Here is an 18,257-nt window from a genome sequence, read left to right as displayed (position 1 = left end):
TTTAGATTACACATATTAGTGATAATTAGTATGTTTTTATACCTCACTTAATATGATAATCTCTAGGTCCATCCATGTTGCTGCAAATGGCATTACTTCATTCTTTTTTATGGCTGAGTAATATTCCATTGTATGTATGTACCACACCTTCTTTATCCATTCATCTGTCAATAGACATTTAGGTTGCTTCCATGTCTTGGGTATTGTAAATAGTGCTGCTATGAACACTGGGGTGTATGTATCTTTTCAAAGTAGAGTTTTCTCTGGATATATGCCCAGGAGTGGGATCACTGGATCATATGGCATCTCTATTTTTAGTTTTTTAAGGAACCTCCATACTGCTTTCCATAGTAGCTGGACCAATTTACATTCCCAGCAACAGTGCAGGAGGGCTCCCATTTCTCCACACCCACCTCCAGCATTTGTTATTTGTTACATCAACTATACTTTAATTTTTTTAATTATGGCTAAAACAAATCCACGTCTCTGTCCCCTCTCTGCTGTCGCAGCCAACGGACACTCGGGCTCAGACAGCTCACCTCCTCTCTGCCCGTGGGATTCAGACTCTGCCCTACTTATGGGTGTCCCAGTGACCTGGATGACAAACAGATGAACAGCCACCAAAACAAAGACCAAGAGTGCCCTTCCTGGGAGGCTCCCAGCATCCCCTCAACTGGCTGTTTTCCTTTACATAAGTCAGGCGTGGAAGAACAAGTCAGGTGTAAGGCAGACACATGTTCATCATCTTCCAGGATGAGGAAAATCAAGGCTGTTTCTGTGACGGCCTGTGGAGGTGGAGGCAGAGAGGTATTGCCCCTTCCTCACGGGCCACAGAGCGAGCCGAGCAGACTTCTGGGGTTCCTTTCTGCTTTGTGTGTTCCACTTTTACACGTCTAGCTGTGCGCATGTGTGTGATGATCATCATTTACAAATGAAAACTAGAAACATTCTAGTTGCTTAAATGAACCCTGCTAAAAGAGCCAGGTGCCAGGACACGCAAAGATCTCCCTGAGATCAGAGTCAAAAGGCAAAGTGTTGGTCAGCATAGAGAGCACAGATGGACTCTAGGGGAAAGAAAGGGTCAGGCAGGATCCATGCCAAACAGACAGGAATCTCCGAGGAGGCGGGGAGAGAGCGGGAACAGTAAACCATGCCCTCAATGTTCTCCCCAAGAACATTGGCTATGCACCTAGAGTTCTATTTTTTTTTAAAATAAATGTATTTATTTATTATTTATTTTTATTTTTGGCTGCATTGGGTCTTCGTTACTGTGCATGGGCTTTTCTCTAGTTGTGGCGAGCAGGGGCTACTCTTCATTGCGGTGCACCGGCTTTTCATTGCAGTGGCTTCTCTTGTTGCAGAGCATGGGCTCTAGGTGCATGGGCTCAGTAGTTGTGGTGCATGGGCTTAGTTTCTCCGCGGCATATGGGATCTTCCTGGACCAGGGCTCGAACCCGTGTCCCCTGCATTGGCAGGCGGATTCTCAACCACTGTGCCACCAGGGAAGCCCTAGAGTTCTATTAAAACCTGAGTTTATCAAGAGACCAGATTTTGGAACCCTGCTATAGAGTGAATGTTCGTATCCCCCAAAATTCACATGCTGAAACCTAAGCCCCAATGTGATGGTGTTAGGAGGTGGGGCCTTTGGGAGGTGATCCTGCCTGATTTACCCAAATCTCCCAACCTCTGAAACACCCACAACAGAAAGAAGCTGGGCAGGACAGGTGCCACCCAGCATCCCTGTGGGGACAGCCACCACTACGACCACCACAGCCACAGGGCAGCTCCATGGCTTCATCAACTCCTGGTTTCCCCCAAGAGCTGAGTGAAGAGCCATCGTCAGAGGCGGAGCTCCTGCAGCAGGGCATCCTCAGACTAGACGCCGTTCCAGGTGGTCCCTTAAAACGCAAATGAGATGTCTGCACACAACCCGGGACCCCTTCAGAGCTCCCACCCGCACCCCGACTCCTCAGGGGTTCACAGGCCTGAGCCTCTCACCTCCCACCTCCAGTCTCAGCAGCGGCCCACCTTCCTTCCAAGTCCTTCCTACACAGCAGTGCCTCTGGCCTCGAGGTCTCTGCGGGCTGATCCTCTGCCCACACTTTCACACCCCAACTGTCCTTGGCTCACCCCGTGCATTGCTCAGACCTCCATGTGCTCAGAGAGGCCTTTGCTCAGCACCCACAGCATGCAGAACACGGAGGGACCCCCACCTCTCCTCGACCCAGGAGCAGGACTGTGCACCTTGGAGATGGGTCGTCTGTCTCGGGAACATGGGATCCCAGTGCCCTTTCCAGCGCAGTTTCAGGTAACCCAGGCTCCCCGCCTCACACTCCAGACACTCTGGACCAGGGACACTGATGTTATCCTCAAGGGCAAACATGCCTTGCTCAACCCACGGGCTAGGCTCCGGCTCATCACTCTGCAGACTCTTATTCTGCTCTGCGCTGCCCACCTCACCGCACCATCTCCCCGCCCTGTCCCGGATCCCAGAGCTCTCTCCATCCCCTCTGGCCCAATGGGTTGCTCCTGCCTTGCAACTCCCCGGAGGCCTCCCGTGCCCTCCTGGCAGGCCTTTGCCCAACTCTGCATGGTGTTGATCCCGACAAGCCTAGTAATCACTACCCTGGCCTGGACACAGCAGGAGCCCAATGAAGGTGGATGAATGACACCTTTATTCCTATGTGACAGTCATGGAAACTGAGGAACAGAGAGGTCAAGGAACTGCTCAAGCCACACTACCAGTGAGAGGTGGTGTCCTCATTGACAACCCATGCTGACCCAGAGCTGCGTCCTCAACGACGCCAGCCCAGCCAGTGTTTTCAACCCACCAGGCAATTTTCCAATTCTCAGCCAACACTGCCCGGGTGGCCTACAAACTTAGTTCAATCCTGGCACCATGTACCTGGACACAGTTGACACTGTCAGATCCCACAAGATAAGGGCTCAGCCGATATGACTGCAAACCCCTACCCCACTTCAGACGCCAATCACAAGTTCAGGTGATCGATCACCTATGCTCCTGACCCACCAGCTATAAATCAAAGGTTCCCAGGACCCCCTTCTCGGGTCCAATTAATTTTCTAGAGTGTCTCAGAGAACTCAGGAAAAGAGTTCATTTGCTAAATTATCAGTTTATTACAAAAGGATACAACTCAGGAACAGCTGGATGGAAGGGATGCACAGGGCAAGGCACGTGGGAAGGGCTGCGGAAATTCCATGCCCTCCGAGTGTGCCACCCTCCCAGCACCTCCACATTGTTCACCAACTGAGAAGCGCTCCAAACCTGGCCCCTCTGAGTCTTTTTGGAGGCTTCATTACATAGATAAGACCGATTACATCATTGGCCACTGGCCATCATCTCAATCTCCAGCCCTCTTAAGCTCATGGCTGGCTCCACCGGCAACTAGCCCCCAACCTCAGGTGCTTTCCAAAAGTCACCTCATTAGTATAAACTCAGGTGTGGCTGAAAGGGATCTGTTAAGAATATCAAAAGACACCCATTTCACATTATCACTGATCCCTTAGGAAATTCCAAGGGTTTGAGGAGTTCTGTGCCAGAAATGGATGAAGACCAAATTTGTATTTCTTATTATAAATCACGATACCCCCACCGGGTAAACCGTGATATGGACAAAGACACCCTAGGGCCCCCTTCTAAGAAACACAGGTGGCCCTGGAACCTGGGCACCGCGTGTGGCTTCGCTCAGCTGCCTCCATCATTCCCACTTGCGTGGAGGGGAGCGGGGAAGGTGAGAAGTCTGGGAACAGTTCATTGATTCCACTGGCCAAAAATTCTTCTCATTTTACCACAGCACAGATATTCCGGGTTACCAGCTTCCTGACATCCGCTGCCACTAAGCCCCAGCTGGGCCTGAACAACAGGGAATCAGGATGTCACTGCCCTCAGAGAGGACCGATCTCGGGGAAGCATCTCCAGGCCCATGAGATCACTCCGGTGAGAGACAGCCCCTTGGGCTAAGAGGCTGTTCCCAAACAGTCTAAGGAGACTGACACCCGGGGCCCACCCACCGTAATCACGCAGCTCAGCGATTCCCCTGGGTCGCGTTCACACATTGCACAGAATAGCTTCTCTGCTCCCCACACTCAGGCTGGGGGACTCAGCGCAGCCCAACCTCTCTGAGCCTCAGTGTCCCCATTTGTAACACGAGGCCTTGGTGAACACCACGGGCTGCAGACTACAGACAGAGTAGTAGTCTGCTCTGCTGATGGGAGCATGAATGGGCTCAACTCGCCACAACATTGTAAAAGCTGTGGACTCCGCACACGCGCACCCGAGGGTGCCAGACCCACTGCCAGGTATGAAAACAGACCCAAAGAGATGGGTATCTGGGATTGTCAAGACGAGACACAGAAAGTAGAGTGGTGGCTGCCAGGGGCTGGGGGAGAGGGCAATGGGAGTTACTGTTTAATGGGGACAGAGTTTCAGTTTCACAAGAGGAAGACTTATGGGGATGATGGTGCAGATGACTACACAGCAGTGTAAATGTACTTAATGCCTCTGAACTGCACACTTAAAATGGGTAAAATGGTAATTGTTATGTGGAATTTACCACAATTACTTTTAAAAGTGAAAAAAATAAAATGGACCCAAAGAAATCAGACTCCCGGGAACCAAAGCCAGTCACAAGAGTGTCCACCCAGCATCATTCGTGAGAGCCCAAACCGGAAACTCCCCGAGCACCCTCCACGTGAGCTCGTGGATGAACACACGGTAGCGCCAGCAGACACTGGGATGTCACGCAGCAGAGACAGGAAACCGACTGCCACCCCACTGACAGTGTCCACCCTCTCATCCCCCAACGTGCAGCCGAGAGCATCCACTTCTGTTTATATCAAGTTCAGAAACAGGCAAAACTCACCTCCACTGGAGTCCAGAGGGGGCCTCCCAGGGAGGAGGGGGCAGAGATTGGGGAGGGGCACCGGGGCCTTTGGGGGCTGCTACTCTTCTATTCCTTCAACACGCCCACCTGGTGATGGTTCATCAAGCGGAAGCTCCTGACCTGTACGTCTCCTCAATATGTTACACTTTGGCTGTACATGTACATACGTGCATACACCACACGTTTTCTACAGCACTGAACTGAATACAATTCCTTCTTTCGATTCACCCCTAAAGCACTGCGGGCATCTGGTCACTCAGGACTATCACAGGGGCAGGAGACCCGGGTAACAGAATGCGGCAGTTATCAGAACAGTGGACCCCCCCAGAAGGCCTGCTCTGCGGGTGCCGGGCCCCCAGAACCAAGCCAACGCCGAGTAGGATGAAAGGATGAGAAAATGGGTTCTTTGCAAGCACTGCACACACAGGGGTGGGCAGATGTTCCCGTGTCAGTCATTCCCAAGCCTCTACCTCCCCTCCCAGCTCGGAGAGAGCCGGCCATGATTTCTAGACAGCGAGTGGCCCCCCCCATGCTGCTCCACACCACTGGCTTGTCTGCAAACAGCAGGGGTGCGGGCCAGGCGGCGGCTGGGCCTGGCTCCCCCAGCTCTGGGGAGCTGGGCAGACGCGGGGACAGTTGGCAGAACTGAACAAGTCCACTGTTATTCACTGAGCCTGAGTCCGACGCTGTGTGGGTGGCATGTGTGGCATCACTGCCCTGCATTTTACAGGACAACACAGAAACGTGAGGCCTGATGGCTGTACCTGACCACATGGAAACACGTATGGGAAACGCCCACTGGATGTGGCCCCGTGCCAGCGTCTGGCCGCCGGCACCGGACTTGGGAGGCGAGGCAGGCAGCAGTGGTCACTGCCCGCAGGGTCATCCAGGAAGTGCAGGATGTTCCCAGGAAACTGCCAGGCCCCTGAAAAACACAGGCTCGGCTGGACCAGGGCTTGGTCCCTCCCCGCCAGCTCCCGTGGACTCACAGAGTCAGGACTGAAAGGGGCCCAGGAGCAAGTGACCGGCTCAAGGCCACAGGGCAAGTCACTGGCATGGGGCCGCTGGACTCTGAATCCAGTGCTCCGCCGTGGCTCTACAGGCGGGTGGGGGCAGAAGACCCCTCGAGGCGGGCTCACTCTCACAGTGCTGAGCTAAGCTCTGCCTGTGCCCACCCTGCTGGTGGAAGGGTGTGTTGTCAGCACAGCGAAGGCCACCTCAACTGTGAGGATGAAAACACACGCGCACACACCCCCCTTTGATGCTGGACAGCTGGGCCCTCCGCACCACGACCGACCTCCTGGCACCAGAGGAAAGGCCTGCCAGCCGGCTGGCCAGCCTAACCAGCACAAGCCCGGCTTCTTCCACTGACCAACAGGAGAGTGCAGCAAAGCCCAGGAGCTGGGCGAAGGATGCAGGGACCTCTGGGTGCTCAAAACCCCAAGGGCAGGCGACACAGCAAACCTCAGCTCCAGTGGCCACAGGGCCCAAGTGCCCACCACAGGCTTCTAAACCCAAGCAACTGGCTTCTCCTTCAGGGAGACAGGTCCTCAGACGCCCACCCACCATGGCCAACTTAAAGGGTTTTTGTTTCTGCTGTTCTGCTGTTGTTGTTTTTACCTAAAATGTAACAACTGAAGTTCCGAAAATACAGCTTATTTATACAGCTCTTACAATGATAAAATCCAAACCGAATTCATGTGAGCAGAAGCACAGAACTAGTTCTGCTATGTGAACGGGCACAGGTGGTACAATGCCGGCGATGATGGTGCAGGACTCTGAGCACGAAGGTGAAACCCCCGTGTGCAGGTGGAGCCCTTTCCCCACACCCCACCCCTCTGCCACTGACCCTGGGGCTCGGAGCACAAGCTCACTGCCTAGGGACAGTGATGGGGCCCAGGGACCCGGAATGTCCCCAGTGACAGAGGACGCCCTCGGTGAAACAAAAAGTCCTCCCTCGTCTTACAACACCTGCCTCGGTTCTTTCCTTCAGGCATCAATTATCCAGAGTCAGCAAGGCCCCACTTCAGAAAGGGCAAACCCAACACAGGCGGCAGCACTCATGAGCAGACGTCTCTAGACTGCCACCAGCACAAAAGTACACACCAAAGTCTCCTGGCACACACCCCAGGCCCCTCATCGCGTGGCAGCAGGCCGAGGAGTCCCCGGACCCCCCTGACACCCCAGGGGATAAGATGCAGCCCAGTCTGAGCAGCTTGTACACTAGGGAGAGGGGAGTTGTTTTCTGCAAGGCCTGCTGCACAAGCATCTATTAAACACCTACCGTGTGCAGGCCCAGGTGCTAGGAGACAAAATCAGTCTGATTTCTAGTTCCTCTGCCAAAGAGGACAAAAGTCTAGTGTCACAAGGACATGGCAAAGTTCCAGTGAGATAAAGGAGGTAAAAATGCTCTGAAAGTACATGCATTGATATACAAAAGGTTTAGGTCTGGGGCATAGTTCACCCCCACCTCCAGGGTTAGTGGATCACGTGGCTGACTGCCCCTTCTGATGCTTCTCTTGGGTGACCTGTCCCTACCATGACCTCCCTCAAACACCAGGGCAGGGCAGCCCACATGGCTTTAAGACACATGAGTAACAATAATAATGCAGGAGGAGGAACAACCAACCTTGGCAGCCAACAACGACCAGGCACTCCTGTGGGGACCTACTGTGCTCCAGGCTTCCGTCTTCCATCTTCTCTTTAAGAATTTGACCGAGGTGTCCTAATGCCTGCCGTGACCCTCGGCTGGGGACCAGCCAGCCGTGTGATCGGGGCAAGGGACTGCAGGGCAGTGGAGTGCAGAAATAAACTCTCACATTTATGGTCAGCTGATCTCTAATGAAGGTAAAAAGGCAATGTGACGGGAAAAGAATAGTCTTTTCATCAAATGATGTTGAAATAACTGACTATCCATATGCAGAAAAAACCACAAAACCCTAAATCTTTACCTCAAACCATACATTAAAAAATTAACTCAAAATGGATCACAAGACTTAATGTATGAGCTAAAACTATAAAACTTCAAGAAAAAAAAATAGGAGAAAATCTTTGTGACCTTGAGGTAGGCAAAGATCTTTTAGATATAACTCCAAAAACATTAACCATCAAAAAAATTGATTAAGAATTCCCTGGTGGTTCAGTGGTTAGGACTCTGTGCTTTCACCGCCAAGGGCCCGGGTTCAATCCCTGGTTGGGGAACTAAGATCCCACAAGCCATGTGGCGTGGCCAAAAAAAAAAAAAAAAAAAAGAAAAATGATAAATCAAACTTCACCAAAACTTAAAATTTTGCTCCTCAAAAGACACCATTAAGAAAATGAAAAGACATGACTGATTCACTTTGTTATAAAGCAGAAACTAACACACCATTGTAAAGCAATTATACCCCAATAAAGATGTAAAAAAAAAAAAAAAAAAAAAAAAAAAAAAAAAGGTAAAAAAAAAAAAAAAGGAAAATGAAAAGACAAACCACAGACTGTGAGAAAATATTTGCAAATCACAGAGCTGATAAATGAACTGTATCACTGTATCCAGAATTCATAAAGAACTCTTACAACTCAAAAAGAAGACAATCCAACTTTTAAAAAGTGAACAAGACTAAAAGAGCCAACCCCCCAACACACACACACACACACACACACACACACAATATACAACGGCCAATAAGCACATGAAAAGATGCTCAAGGGCTTCCTTGGTGGACCAGTGGTTGAGAGTCCGCCTGCCGATGCAGGGGACACGGGCTGGTGCCCCGGTCCGGGAGGATCCCACGTGCCGCGGCCGCTGGGCCTGCGCGTCTGGAGCCTGTGCTCTGCAGCGGGACAGGCCACAGCAGCAATGAGAGGCCCGTGTACCGCAAAAAAAAAAAAAAAAAAAGAAGATGTTCAACATCATCAGGAAAATGCAAATCAAAACCACAGTGAGATACCTCTTCACACCCACTAGGATGACTATAATTAAAAAGGTAGGCAATAATAAGTATTGACAAGGATGCTGAGAATTTGGAACCCACACACACTGCTGGTGGGAATAAATGTAAAATGGTGCAGCCATTATGGAAAACTGTCTGGCAGTTCCTCAAAAAGTTAAACACATGACCCAACAATTCCACTCCTAGGTGTATACTAAAGAGAACTGAACACACCAAACAAACGTTCAGCAGCATTATTCATAATAGCCAAAAGGTGGAAACACCCCAAGTATTCGTTAACTGGTGAAAAGATAAACAAAGTGTACTATAACCATACAGTAAAGTACAACATGGATGAACCTCAAAAACAATGCTAAGTGAAAGAAGCCAGACACAAAAAAAGACTACATGCTGTACGATTCCAGTTGTATGAAATGTCCAGAAAGGGCAAATTTTAACGACAGAAAGGAGATCAGTGATGGCGTAGGGGTGAGGGTGACCGCAGAGACTGCCTGCAAACAGGCACAAGGCAAGGAAACTCTGATGATGGAAATGTCTAAAACTGATCGTGGTGATGGTTGCACAATTCTATAAGTTTACTAAAATTCTCCAGATCATAGGTTTACAAAGGATGAGTTGTACGGCACACGATTGATACCTCAATAAAGCTGTTATGAGTAAAGTAAATAAGTACAATAAAAACAAAGCAAATGCTGTTAAATTCAAGCTAGGTACTGTTGCAGGGCATGTTGAAAACTTCAAAGTAAAAGAAAATTGGACAGGGACTTCCCTGGTGGCACAGTGGTTAAGAATCCGCCTGCCAATGCAGGGGACACAGGTTCTAACCCTGGTCTGGGAAGATCCCACATGTCACGGAGCAACTGACCCCGTGCGCCACAACTACCGAGCCTGTGCTCTAGAGCCCGCGAGCCACAACTACTAAAGCCTGTGTGCCTAGAGACCGTGCTCTGCAGCAAGAGAAGCCACCGCAATGAGAAGCCCGCACACTGCAACGAAGAGTAGCCCCCACTCACTGCAACTAGAGAAAGCCCGCGCGCAGCAACGAAGACCCAACGCAGCCAAATAAATAAATTAAATTAATTAATTAATTTAAAAAAAATTGGACAGATTTTAAAAGTCCTCACATACACACACACACACAGAGGTAACCATGAGATGATGGATGTGTAAATAACCTTATTGTGATAATCATTTCCCGATATATACACATATCAAATCATTACACTGTACACCTTAAACTTACGCAACCTTATATGTCAATTATATCTCAGTAAAGCTGGAAAAAAATTGGACAGTGTTAAAAAAATACTAGCACCCAATGATTCTTTCTAATATAATCAACAAAATTGACAGAGACCTGAAAAGATAACAACTGTCTCATAAATTGATTGTACAGTCCATGGTCCCTAAAATCATCTCAACCCCCCTTCCGTCCCCAGTCCATGCTTGGGAACACATACTCAAGTACTACTTAGGTTCCAGACTGCCTCCCGGAATAAGGTGGCCCGAGGGACAGGAAGCAGAAAAGACAGCCTTTGAACTGGAGAGGCTGAGCACTCTAATCACTGGCAGCAAAATCGAGGTGGCCCATGGTATTCACCTGAGTGCCAGCCCCAATAGATTGTGGTTGACTTGGGTGTCCACAGAGTGGACCTGACTGATTAATAAGGTCTACCAAACAGAATCCAAAAGCAGTGCTGTAAGTGCCTTGTATTTGTGATTTTGTCCAAATGCCCAACTGAAGGGACATCAGGTTTGCTCTGGTCCCAGGCGACAGGAGGTACCACCTTAAACTTTTTGATATCTCTTCCAAGACACTGCTAACTGCTATTAGAGTCTAAGTTGTTCACTTAATTTATTTTTTGAGCCATTATAGCAGCTAACATTTTTCAAGGACCTCTTAGGCGCTAAGCACTGTTCTGAGCACTGTATGAGGATCAGCCCATTTTACAGATGAGGAAACCATGACCCAGGGGGCTAAGCAGCTTGCCTAAGATGACTCAGCCAAAGACGGGCTGGAAGAACATCAGAGATGGAAGAGGATGACTTCAAACAACTGCTCCATCAGATCTGGGGATGTCAGCCTCCAGGGGATCTCTATACCAGGCTGGGCTGCCCTGTCCTTGTGCCTGGGAAAAAGCAGGCGTGGATATCTCCCGTGCCTAGTAGGGAACAGAGCCCTCTGCCCAGCTCTGACTGCATCCCCTCTGACTGCCCCGAACTGTGCTAGTCTCCACTCCCTTTATTTCTGGTGGTCCCAGACACTTGCCTTCTTTCACCTTCCAAAATGAGCGTGAAGCAGTTCTCAAACTTGAGTGGACATCTGACTCACCCTAGGAGTGGGTTTTAAATGCAGGTTCCTAGGCCACAGCAGACCCCAACAAGTCTGAGGCAGGGCCTGGGAAATGCATGTTAAACAAGCTTCCCCACTGTTGGAAGCAGGTGGTGCTGGACCATACTCAGAGGAAACCTGGCCCAGGGGATGCCCACAGGCCAACTGTGAGGCCTAGAAGACCACAAGATGGGATCAGATATTTCAGAAGCCAGGATCAGAGGCTCCAGTCTGAAAGTCTCCATGATGTCCAAATGCCCTGTTCTCTTTCTTCTCTCCTTTCCAGGCAAGTGACCAGACGAGGAGATGGAGCATGAGGAACCCAAACTAAAGTTCCAGGGCAGGCCACACTCCTCATCAGAGGCAGAAAAACAGTGTGGATGGGTACAACTGGTCTGGTAGTCTGACTCATGGTCCTGTACCCAGATGAGCTTCCATCCAGCTCTGAGACCTTGGAAAAGTCACTTCCTCCCTGGGGTTCAGGTCTTTCAGCCACAAAAAAGGAGACTGGAGAACCTGGTAGGTCCCCTCCAACCATTCCCTGGTTGTCCAGCACGGCCTCCCAGCTCCTCTTCCACCGACAGTAATGCCTCCTTGGGCCCAGACACCCCCCCCCCCAAACACAAGCGCCAGGTCACAGGAGAGCTAAGCCTCTGTCCAGACGGGACGGATAGTGTCCAGAACCACTGGCCGGGTCTTCACAAGAAGCCACCAAAGAAAGGGAAAACCGGCGATGGAATGATGTCAATCCTTTTGACAATGACCACTTTGTAAGCACAAGCAAAGCATCGGGCACCGTGCTAAGCCCTCCCAAGCGTCGCGCCCCGGAACCTCACGCCGGCCCTGGGGGATCCCTATTGAGCATACCCCAGTGTGCATACGAGGGAGCTGAGGCGCGCAGGAGTGAGCTGACTGACCCAAGGTCACCCAGCCGGGACGAGGCAGTCAGCGCCGTACCGACCCACGCCCCGGGGTCCGGATGGAGGGCGCGTGGAGCTCCATGCAGGGAAGCTGCAGGAAGGGCCGCGGGCCGAGCAGAGCCCCCAGCCCACCCTCCGAGGAGGATCGTGCGCCCAGCCCCGCCGCCCCCTACCCGCCCCGCGCTCCAGCCCGCGCCTCGCTGTCCGCAACCGCGACCGAGACCCGGGCCGGGGCGGCCGCTCACCGGATTTCGGGGGGTAGCGATAGGCCGAGTTCGCCTGGATGTCGATGTCCTCCACGCCCGCGATGCGGCGACTCAGGATGGAGCCCATGGTGCAAGGCGGGCCGGGCCGAGTATGGGATGGGGGCGGCGGCGGCGCCGGAGGCGTCCTCACGCGGACATAGCCGGTACCAGCCCGCACGGACGCTCGCCCACTGCCACGGGCGCTCGGCCTCCAAGCCCCCACCCCCGGCTCGGCTCGGGGCCAGACGCCACGGCAGCCCTCCGCCCCCCGGGCCCGAGGCACCTCGGGAAATGGAGTCCCCTTGCCGCCGAGGGTGCCCGGCGGCGGCGCGGGATACCCACCTAGGAACTACATTTCCCAGGAAGCTCCTCGCCCGGGCTCGCTGAAGTTGTTGACAAACGGTCCGGGACAAACCAAATGGACCTGAGTCCAGAGGGGAGGAACCATCAACCACACTGCAAACTATCCTTCCCTTTGCATTCCAAGCACAAGACTAACATTGTAACTCTTTAGCCTTTTAATAATCTGTTCATACATAGATCTTGCTAGGAACCAACGCCTTCCATTTACTCCCTTTCTGAAATATCTCCCGGAGCATGGTTCTCCCCACTTCCCTGGGTTTAATCTCCTGGCCCGGCCAGCAGAGGGCAGACCCTTACCTGCCACCCGCAAAGAGCTGGGATGGAACCCAAGATTACCTGGAGCGGTGCACACAGGGGAAGGGAAGCAACTTTTCCGGAACTCTAGGCATCTCTCTGGCTCCACGTCCAGAATAATTCTTTGAAGACATAATTTTAAAGTCCCCCGTGGAGGCAGTAGACCTCTCCCCATTTTACATATAGGGAAACTGAGGCACAAAGAAGGGAGGGGGCCACACATAAGGGTGCTCAAGTTTACAAGAATCAGGGTTAGAGTTAAAGCCTCTTCGCAGATTGCAATGTACTTTCTTGGCTTTGTGACTCACACAAAACTCTGTAAGGCCAAGTGAGGATCTGTTTCTACCTACTTTTCATTTGAGAAACAGCAGTTCTGAGGAAGAAAGTGACTTCCCAAGACAAGCCTGTCTATCCAGAAAGGAGCTAGGGAGGGCAGAGGCTGTCTAAGAGTCTCAGACGGTAAATTCACCACAGTCCACATTAAAGTGAGTCCTACACCTTTCCAGACACCAGAACCCAGAATACAACCTTCCTATTTTCAGGGGACCTGGGAAGCCAAAAGTAATAGAAGTGAGGGACTTGTGTTATTATAAGGGAGAGTCCAGGTCTTGGAGCCTGATTTAACCTCTCTGCCCTGCAACCAAGATCCCCATTTACTGAGCACCTACTATGTGCCAGACATTGGTGTTGAAGGCTATGCACATATTCTCTCTTTTAATTCTCTGTTGTAGGTTCTATTTTCATTCCCAATTTACAGAAGAGGAAAGAGGCCAGGAGAAGTGAAGTACCCCACTCAGCTTGCATAGTAGATAAGTGGTAATAAAGCTGGAATTTGAACCAGGCCACTCCTCTTAATGCCACACTCCCCTGCCACCCCCAGCCCCTACCACCCCAGAGACAGGAATGCTCCAGTGCCAGATTCCCTGTCTCTTGCTCCCAGATGGGCCTGAAGACATCCCCACCCCATGTGACCTTTCTTCCCTTACTTTAAATTTCTTTCTGTTGAATCACATAACACTGTTGAATCATATATACACAAATAGGTATGCCAACACAGCATTCAATTTATCGGTCTCTCTGCTTGTGGGGAGGGAAGGAGAGTACTGAGGGCCTAGATGTTCCCACTGAAAAATAACCCTAAGAGCATGTCCTCCCTACAGATAGTGGGCCAGGGCAGTCATTTCCATGGGCTGATGTTTGATCAATTAAACATTCCTCTTAATAGAGCTTTGGACTTCGGGTATATTTTTCTGTGCTTATCCATGCCCCGGTGGGAGACAGGCCCTTTTTGATTTGATACTGGTTCTACTATCAACATCTTTGCTGGTTCACTTATTTATTCAACAAATATTTATCATGCAGCTACAATGTAAAAAGCAATGAGACAGGCAAAGAGCCAGGAAATAGAGATTAAATGGTGAAACCACCAGATATGAAACATCTAGTGAGGAAACAGACACTACAGGCGAACAAGTGTATAAATACAAAACGTGGTGGGTGCTATAAGGGAATGGACTGAGGTGCAGTGAAATACTAGGAGAGACCTACTATTCATAGGGGAATCAGGGAAGGCTTCTCTGAGGAAGTGACATTTAAGCTAGGACTTGAAATACAAGTAAGAGCCAAGCAGGCAAACGCTGAGGGAGTAGGCAGCCCAGGTTCCAGGCAGGGAGAGCAGCATGTGCAAAGGCCCTGAGGAGCTGAGTAAGATCAATGAGCTCAAAGGCCAGTGTGGCTAGAATCAAGTAGGCAGGAGAGTTCAGGAACAGAGGTCAGGAGTGAGGCAGTGGCCAGATCGCAAGGCCCCTCAGTCAGCCAGTATCGGGTCCTTTGAAACATGAAGAAAGACCCTAGGCATACTTCATGGCTAGTATGAATCCCTCAAGTCGACTTCTCAAGCCTTCTGAGGGGGCAGGATCCCTGCCTATTCATTCTTGTGCTCCCAGAGCCAGGCACCCAGTGGATGTCTGATAAACACATCTGTGGAGTGATTGAAGGAATGGAGGTGGAGAGGAGCCCGGGGTCCTGGGCCTACCATCAACTGGCTATGCCAACTTTGCCAAGGTCCTCAACCTCCCTGGACCTCAGGTAAGATGAAGGCATTGCCATAAATTCCTTTTATACCTCCATTCCCCCCCCATCTACTGGCCCCAGCTGTCAGGCCCAATCCGAGCCTGCTAAGAAATCCAAAGTCCACTCTCTAGCCAGGCTGATCCTGGCTGAAAACAAGGTTGTTTTTTCCTTCCCGCTGCCCCTGGGAAAACAAGCTGGCTGGGGGGCCATAGGGGCCAGAGGGGTGACCTTTGCTCCTGCTAGCCCCACCCGCCCCACCCAGCCAGCCAGCTGGCCTGGAAGAGCTCCTTCTGGGCTGAGCAAGTCTAGGCAGGTAACTGAGTAGTGCCCAGATGAGAGTGAGGGAAGGGGTGAAGGTACTTCCTGCCTCCCTAAGCAAGAAAAGCCCCCAGTGGTCCCTGCCAGGACAGTGCCCACCCTCCTTGGCCAGAAACACACCCTGCTAGCCCACTGGGTGCCTACTCTTTTCCACTGGCTCTGAACACTGTCAAGAGTGTAAGGAAGTTTGGATTCCAGCCTCGGTTTCCTTATCTGTAAAATGGGGCTTGGGTTCCCTACAGTGGTCCAGATGGAGGCAAAGAGGTGAGTGCTAAAATGGTGCTCTGAGCACCACAGGCATTAATCCCCCAGAGCAGTCCTGGGAGAGTTCTAAGCTGCTACCTTGGGTTCTACAAATGAAGGAACTGAAACTCAGGGCCAGAGAACCTTGTCCCAACATCAGAGTCATTAAGTGGCAGAGTCAAGACTAACAGCCAGGTCTGTCTGGCTCCAGAACCTGCTCACCTTCCACCATACCCTGTTGCTGTCCCAGTAGTAATAGTGATAGAGGTAATGACATTCAGAACTGCCCACCCCGTGCTGTGCTGAGCACTTTGTCCACATTAATTCACACTTATGATGCTTTGTGAAGGTGAGGGGCCATTTTTAATAAGAGCAGAACTCTCCTGGCACCATCAAGATTTGCAAAAAATGGTGCAGCCTGAGTGATCCCCATGTGGCAGAAAGGGGCTGAAACCTTATTTCCTGAGTGGACTTGGGAAATAAGTCCCAAGGTGACTTCTGCCAGGGTTGAGGCACCCACCTGAAGGGGACACTGAGTCCTCTCCCTGCCAAAGGGCCAAGCTCCCATCTCCAGCCCTCAGAGGCCTTTTAGCAGTCCCACTGCTCCAGGCTCCCCTCCCTCCCCCAGCTATCCCGATGCCCCAGCCTCCCCGGAGCCCCCATAACCTTGGGAGCCTTCAGGTCCTGTCCACCATCTTCCATCCTCCTCCTCTTACCAGTCAAAGCCAGAATCCCCTGGAAGGGTTGAGGGACCCAGGAAGGGCTCCTCCCAGAGCCCTGCAGGTCCTCCTCCTCCCCCCAGGGTGGGACAGTTCCCTCCATTCAATCTAATTCTGCAACAAATCCCTGGGCAGGGACGGACTCCCCTGGAACCAGACAAACCTAGAACATCACCTGACCCGGACTGGTCCTCTCTGCCACCATCTGGTCTCCACACTGCTCAGCCACAGTGATCCTAATGCACACAACGGATCAGATGTAGTAAACCCCCTCAATGGCCTTTAGCCCACCATCTCAAAGGCCTGTGCCTGCTTCCTGAGGGTACTTTCCACACTTGCAATTCTACATTTCTTCTTGGGATTTTTCTTTTTTTAATTTATTTGGCTGCTTTGGGTCCTCGTTGCTGTGCACGGGCTTTCTCTAGCTGTGGCAAGAGGGGGCTACTCTTCGTTGCAGTGCGCAGGCTTCTCATTGTGGTGGCTTCTCCTTGCGAAGCACAGGCTCTAGGTGCACGGGCTTCAGTAGTTGTGGCACACAGGCTTAGTTGCTCTGTGGCATGTGGGATCTTCCCGGACCAGGGTTCGAACTCGTGTCCCCTGCATTGGCAAGAGGATTCTTAACCACTGGGCCACCAGGGAAGTCCCTGTTCTTGGGATTTTTGATGCACGCCCCCACCCCACGCACCAGCCGACCCTTCTAGAGTTTGTTCTCTGCATCCCTAGCCAGATCAGAGCCAGGAACAGAGTAAGGGCCCAATAAAGAGTTGCTCAACTAATGAAACTGGTGTCCAGGGAGCGCGGGGAACCGGGATAAGGTCATTCTGAGCCGCAGTGACGACGCCCCCGGCCCCAGCTCCGAATCCGCCCGGCCCCTACACTGCCGAGCGGCAACGTCAACCGGAAGCGGCGCGTGCGGAGCTGTAAACACAACTCTCAACACCCTACCTAGCGCTCTCCTCAGCCCCGCCCCCGCCCTCCACGTGACGCGCCCCGCCCGCCCCAACCCAGTGCCCGCCCCCGCTGTTGCCTCATTGGGCGGCCAGCTTTGTTTACCTTATATGGCCAGGTCCTAACACCTCCCGACAGCCCATTGGCTGAGACGCGGCCTCATTCACTTGACGTCACAAGGACTGAGCGATGCAAATAAACCAGGGCATTCTGGGAATGGGAGTTCGGGGCCGCCCCGGAACTGGCGCCGCGCGGTCCTAGAGTCCGCCTACTAAAAGCTGAGATTTCCGGCAAAGCGCACGAAATTTTGCGTGGGAAAGTGCGAGCATCCCGCAGAGAGTATGCAGAGGCTCCAGAGACTGCTGGTCTCGCCTACCTGTCTCGGTCGCCATCCCTTCCTCTGACGTTCCTTGGGTCTACTGTGTGCTTGGCGGAGCGCCAGGCCGGGGAGGGACCCGTGTCACAAGTGGGCGACGCGAGCTTGTGCCCTGGGTGTTGGGGTGACTCGGAAGGCTTCCTGGAGGCGGTGACTTTAGGCAGAACCCTAAAGGGCAGATTAATTCATTCACTGAACGAGTATCTGTAGGCGCCTACTGTGTGCCAGGCTTTCGGGGCCTTATGGCCCTAGTGCTGTTGATTTGTGCCAAAATTCTTGGCCCATCCCCCTCCCCAATAGTGCGCTTACTCAACACAGAGGGATGCCAATCACACTGGGGTTCGGGATACTGGGATCTTGGTAAATACCCTGAGGCTGCGTTTGCGCCCATGCACAGTGTCTATGGCCCCCGTCTCCTGACCCCCGTCAGTTCAGTCACGGGCCTGGGTACGTGCCCGTCCAGCTTCTGCACACAGTAGGCGCCCAACGCTCAGACACACCTTCGGCCCCGGGCCGGCCCGCAGCTCCCGGCCGAGCGCGGCGGAAGCGGCGCGGGACTACATCTCCCAGCATGCCCCCCGCGGCCCGGA

The 18,257-nt window shown here is 52.1% G+C and overlaps 1 protein-coding gene across 5 annotated transcripts in view; it reads right to left on the bottom strand.

Moving 5' to 3' along the window:
• MGRN1 (mahogunin ring finger 1) overlaps nt 1–18,185 on the bottom strand; it is a 58,148-nt gene extending 39,963 nt beyond the window's left edge. For 4 of the 5 annotated variants that reach the window (XM_033428898.2, XM_004270219.4, XM_033428900.2 and 1 more), the window contains exon 1: nt 12,334–12,579. In XM_033428898.2, coding sequence (XP_033284789.1) covers nt 12,334–12,421 — 88 coding nt within the window. In that variant the 5' untranslated portion in view covers nt 12,422–12,579. Of the gene's footprint in view, nt 1–12,333; nt 12,580–17,667; nt 17,836–18,035 lie in introns of those variants that run through there. The other variant, XM_033428899.2, reaches the window with a different exon arrangement.
• Nucleotides 18,186–18,257: the final 72 nt, after the last annotated feature.

This window comes from Orcinus orca, chromosome 16, assembly GCF_937001465.1.
Source record: "Orcinus orca chromosome 16, mOrcOrc1.1, whole genome shotgun sequence".
NCBI lineage: Eukaryota > Metazoa > Chordata > Mammalia > Artiodactyla > Delphinidae > Orcinus > Orcinus orca.
Note: the sequence above shows the minus strand (reverse complement) of the source record. Positions and strands in the feature narration are given on the sequence as shown.